Source organism: Cucurbita pepo, chromosome LG04, assembly GCF_002806865.2.
Source record: "Cucurbita pepo subsp. pepo cultivar mu-cu-16 chromosome LG04, ASM280686v2, whole genome shotgun sequence".
NCBI lineage: Eukaryota > Viridiplantae > Streptophyta > Magnoliopsida > Cucurbitales > Cucurbitaceae > Cucurbita > Cucurbita pepo.
In genome coordinates, this window is record NC_036641.1 from 623,423 (window position 1) to 629,042 (window position 5,620).

The 5,620-nt window shown below is 36.7% G+C and overlaps 1 protein-coding gene across 1 annotated transcript; it reads right to left on the reverse strand.

Moving 5' to 3' along the window:
- Positions 1 to 3,318: 3,318 nt before the first annotated feature.
- LOC111793707 (myb-related protein 306-like) lies at positions 3,319 to 5,047 on the reverse strand. The gene is made up of 3 exons (XM_023675713.1): positions 4,498 to 5,047; positions 4,286 to 4,415; positions 3,319 to 4,178 (listed from the first exon to the last, which is right to left on the reverse strand). The coding sequence occupies exons 1-3, from the start codon at positions 4,628 to 4,630 to the stop codon at positions 3,503 to 3,505; spliced, it is 939 nt and encodes a 312-aa protein (XP_023531481.1). The 5' UTR covers positions 4,631 to 5,047; the 3' UTR covers positions 3,319 to 3,502.
- Between the last annotated feature and the right edge of the window lie 573 nt (positions 5,048 to 5,620).

A 5,620-nucleotide genomic window follows, 5' to 3' on the forward strand; every position in this document is an offset into this window, starting at 1 on the left:
ACCCTTGGAGAACAAGGGGGTTCAAGGGGAATGAAGCATTCCTTCTAAGGGTGTGGAAACTTCTCTCCACATCAGTAAACACGTTTTAAAACCATGAGCATGACTGCTATACGTAACGGGCGAATAATCCCTTATTTACCATGAGGATTTTTTCAAAATTTGTATCATAGTTGTTAGTATTAGCAAAATCCCAAGTCACCCAGGAGGTCGAATTTGAAGAGCATAGTTACAAACAATGGCAAAATTGATAAGGAGGTAATTAGATTGAACAAGTTAAGAGGAGAAAGGAAGGAGTAGACATTCTTATTTTGTGAAACATGAGAGTGGAAGCTCACGTTGGTGTGCAGTGGAGTTTTGCAGCAGCCTCCAGTTGCAATAATGAGACCATTTTTCTAGATCACTTATTGCACTGAATCATATCATACCAAAAACAGGAAAATTTCAAAGCATGGCAGTGCGGCTAAGAGACCTTTTGAGCAGAAACTTCAAAGTGTTTGCCAAAAGTTTCTAAACTCTGATTCAATGAATGGGAGACAAAGTATTTATTACTTCTATCCCATATTTATTTTAGAATTACCACACTTTCCAAAACTCTCCATAATTGACTGAAATCTAGGCAACTCTCTCAAATTTAACACGCCTTTCTTTACTTTTCTTTTTTATTTACATCAATTTAGAAATTTAGTTCGAGATTAGAAATAAAAAAAAGAACTAGGTATATGTCGATATATTTTTTTACCCTTAATAATTGGACTACAAGATGGCTGATCTTTGCAGTAATTTTTATTTTAATTGATATCCTCCCGTTGATGAATTTGAGGTTGACTTGTAAATATATGATGATACATGGGCCCGTGCTTGCGCCATAATGTTATGTTGTGGTTATGTGTGTTATGTATATATGTGATGTCCTACTATGGGCAAAATGAAAAATTATGTATGTTATGTTTTTGTCATGTTATAGATTTTATGATGATTACTATGTATACATGACAGATATGTAAACTCTGACATGGATGAAGGGAAAGAGGAAATGATTTTTAAACCATGGGGACCTCGTACATTTATGTATGTCACATGTATCAGGATACTTTCTTGTTACGTTATGTTAGTATGGGCACATACCTTCGATATTTATGTTCGTCATGATATCATGCAAGTCTTTCTCTTTCGTGGTGTCCAATGACACATTAGCGTGTTTAGGGGTATGTATACGAGTCCACCTAGTCAATCCATGTGTGCGAGTGTGAGTCGTGTATGAGAAAGTATGATACATCCAACTCTATCCGAAACTGGAAAGAGCTCAAGGCCATGTTATGGTTTTAAAGGATACGTCCCATCATGTATGTGTGCATTTGCATTCCACTTTCCAATAATTAGTATTTCTTATTACTCAAGTAATGTCCCAAAATCATAAAAGCTTTTGATCAAAATGGACAATATTAATTATGGGGTCCTTGATTTTTAACATAGACTATCTTTATCCCCATAGACCAACACACAACACTTGATGACCCCGAGATTCTCCTGCGACATAGACACGTTCGTTAAGATGATCCTCACAAACTAACACGAGATGATATTAGAAAAACATTGGAAAATAAAAAGTATTTGGAAAGCAACTCAAAACGAGATGATATTCAATTAAATCCAAGTTTGATTTTTTTAAAAAAAAACTCTTCATTGAGTTCTATTCCATCTTCAAAATGTAGCATCCAAATATTCTGTGCATTAAGTCTTTTAAATAAGTCAAAATGTGTGCACATTTAATCATCGATGTTGATATTACAAATACCATATTGGAAAAATAAATTTTTGGGTTTTGTAATTCATAAATGATTAATTTCGTCTTTCAACAAATGAACCCTTAAATCAATTTTTCATTAATGATTTGAATAGACCTAACAAATTACAAAATTGTCACGACAGCTCATACATTGACTAATCATAAATGTTGGGTTTAATTAAAATCATTTTGGTCTTTAAACGTTTAAAATTTCGATATTTATCTCTAAGTTACGATATTTGCAAATCAAGAATAATATTTTATATAAAGGAATTAAAAACTTTTATCTAGGATCAAAATACTCTAGTGGGGTTAAACATGCACGCACATAATATACACGAGCAAGGGATCAAAATCATGATCAATGTGGATAATCGGGCCTTACTCGTCAAGTTTTTGTTCATTGGTTTTCGAACGTTTTCAATTAAGAAGGACGGGCAATGTCAAGTTAGGGCTTTTGTATATCAACTAGATGCTAATCCATGAAAAACGATACGAGAAATCGAAAGAACACATTTACTCCACGAGGGCGACATGTGAAAATACATAGGTTTCTTACTCGTACAAAGGAACTCTTTATTGTCAATTTGGACAATTTCTCACGATCTTTGTCCCGCATATCACCAGGAAGATTGGAATCTTTATAAAAGACTTTCTATCTAAATCAAGCTTTCATCTCAAGAAATTGTTTGAGTGAATGAAAATTAAGTTTTCAAGATGAGGAATTGGAGACATAATTAAAAAATCATTATTCATTCAAAATTCAAATTCAAATGTTTAATGAGTTTAACTTAGCTTAGTTAAATAGACATTAGTTTTTTCTTAAGCAATAAGAGATAAATTATAACTATTTATTTTTTAAAAAAACTTTGGTGATAAAAATAGGATCATTTTCAGATGTTGACTAAAGGATGGAGAAGAAAAATAATAGTATTTAATAGGACCATTGTAGTTGACTTTTTCAATGTTGACTCTTTCACTTAAACTTAAACGCCACGTCAACTTGATAAGTAGGAATTGCTACTAGCTTCCCATTGGAAAGGGTATTTTCAAAATAATCTACAAAATCTTTCATTTTCATTACATTAATTAAGGGTTGAATTTTAGGTTCGTTTAAAAAAATATCTTTAATTTTTGTATTTTGCCTAAAAAAATACATTTAAACTTTCAAAAGTTTCAATAATGTTCTAAATTTTGAAAAGAAGTTAAAAAAACACACGGTGAGATCTCACATCAATTGGAGAGAGCAATGAGTGTCAATGAGAACGTTGGGTTACGAAATGGGTGGATTGTGATATCCCACATCAAATGAAGAGAGGAATGAGCGACAGTGAGTGCACTAGGTCGTGAAGGCGGTAGATTGTGAGATCTCACATCAGTTGGAGATAGTAACAGGTGCTAGCGAGGATGCTAGTCCCAACGGAGTGGATGGATTGTGAAATCTCACAAAGATGGCAAACAGGAACGAAACATTATTTATAAAGATAAACGCATCCGATAGGAAGAAGTTAATAAAGGAGAAGTTTGGAGGGGAGGAGAAAGAAACTCATTTAATTAGTACTATTGTTGTTGGAACCCTCTAATCTTTGTAGGGTACACATCTCTTTCAATTACAAAGATAAATTGGTTCAAAAATCAACCCAAAATATGCTCTATTCACTACTAAAACAAAACAAAAAAAAGAAAAGAAAAAGATGACCATATTTATATCTAATTTCATAAAAGATCACACTTTAACTTTTCATCTGCAATTATATCACTAAAGTAATAATCTTTGGAATCTTCATGAAGCCATTTCTCAAGCAATTCCATCGGCAATAATTCTTCACTTTCATCCGTTTCACTTTCCCCTTGAAAAACGCTCGTCTCCGGCGACAAATCCGAATTCGACGACTCAAATGAATCAAAACCCAGAAATGATTCAATCGATTCTGATAAACCCACCTCTTTAATTCCTCCGCCATGCTCGCCGCCGAAGTTTCCAGACTCCATGGCCGGCGGTGAGCTCGACCGCCGACGACTATTCCCCGGTGAATTTTTGTTCCACTCCTTCAGCCATCGTGCTATGTTATCAGCGCTGGACGCATACGTCGGAATTTGGTGATGGGGTGTTTTGGGATCCACCGGTTTCGGCGGCGGCGGCGGCGGTGGTTTAGTGGTTTCCGGTGAGAGGGCGTCGGAGAGGGCTTGTTTGGCCATTTGGATGTCGGTTTGGAGGCGTCTCTCCCACTGGCCTCTCGCATCACCTCCGCCGGCGGCAGATAGATCGGTGGCCGGAGATGGGTGGTGGTGGTGGTGGTGGTTGTTGAGTTTCTTCTTGAGGTAAGTGTTCCAGTGGTTTTTAATGTCATTGTCTGTCCTTTGTGGAAGGTAGGAAGCTATGGCGGCCCATCTGCCATTATCAAAAAACCCTTGCATCATAAATTCACTCCAAGAGAAATTTAAAAAAAAAAAAAAAAAAAAAANAAAAAAAATGTTCAATTTTTTCTTCACAATTACCTGTTTCCAAGAAGAGCTTGAAGATGGATAATCATCTTCTCTTCATGATGAGTGAAATTACCTCTCTTAATCCCGGGGCGAAGATAATTGGTCCATCGAAGCCTGCAACTCTTACTACATCGAAGCAACCCTAAAACAAAACAAAAAAAAAGCACATAAGATGGAGGAGTTCATAAACAAATAAAAAGAAGATGTTGGTATAAGGAAGTTACCAGTATTGGCAGGCACAGCCCTCCAATTGCCTGGGCCATGTTCTTGAATGTAAGAGACTAAAACGATGTCTTCTTCGGGAGTCCAAGGGCCTTTCTTGACGCCTTGTTTGTCACAGCAAGGAGGGCGACCCATTTTGGAGCGGAGGCTTAATAGTTAGTGTGTGTTGGTTGAGAGTAGTGAGAAATGGGGAATTGGGGGTTGTCGCGGTGTGTATAAATAGAAGCCTTGGGACGCTGACTTGGAGATGTGAAGAAGAGGAGGAGGGGAGGAGGGAGTCAAAGGGGGCATTAAAGTTTGGCATAGCCATTCCATTGCATTGTATACACAGATAGATAGAGAGAAGTCCAAAAGTCAAGCGCGAGGGTGAGGTTAAGTTATGGCAATGCCGCCTCTCAGCCGCGAGAAACCGCGTAGCATTCAATGTTCTGTTGCCACTCCCCACTGCAACACTCTTCTCTCTCTCTCTCTTACTTTTTTTTCTTCTTTGTAAACTTGAGTTTCTCTTTGACTCTTGTAAGGATGTTATGATCTTAAACCTTTGTAAAATTCATTTTAAATAAAAGTGACTATCGAGGAAATATTGGTAAACGTCCTCATCATACTCTAAGGGTAACGATTTAAACATAAATACAACTATTCTACCTTTGGTCCCATGGCCACTGGTGTAGCGTTATCGTTCGTATAAAGGAGTATATTACCTTAATTTGAGAAATAAGAGTAATTTGTCGCTTGATTATTTTAAGAAATAGTATCTATGTTAGGGTTGGAAAATGCATCTTGGTGGGACCTATCATTTCATAGAAATTATTTTATGGTCTCGTACTCAGCTTTTTAGTATGGGCAAAAATTGAATGTGTAGTACTTTTCTAGATACGGTTCACGTACACGCACATGGACCCACCAGGTGGGCGTATACGTACCTCTTGAGCATGCTATTCAGCTAGCACACGCTAACGCTGCTGGAGTCACGGAGAGAAAGGAGTCTGCTTAATATCATGACATACATAGATATCTTAATGTACGTGTCTGCACTCATCATAATGGAAATGTATCTTGATGCAAAAAATATATGAGGTCCCCGTAGCTTTAAATCTTGACATAAATGTATGATGCAGGTCATAT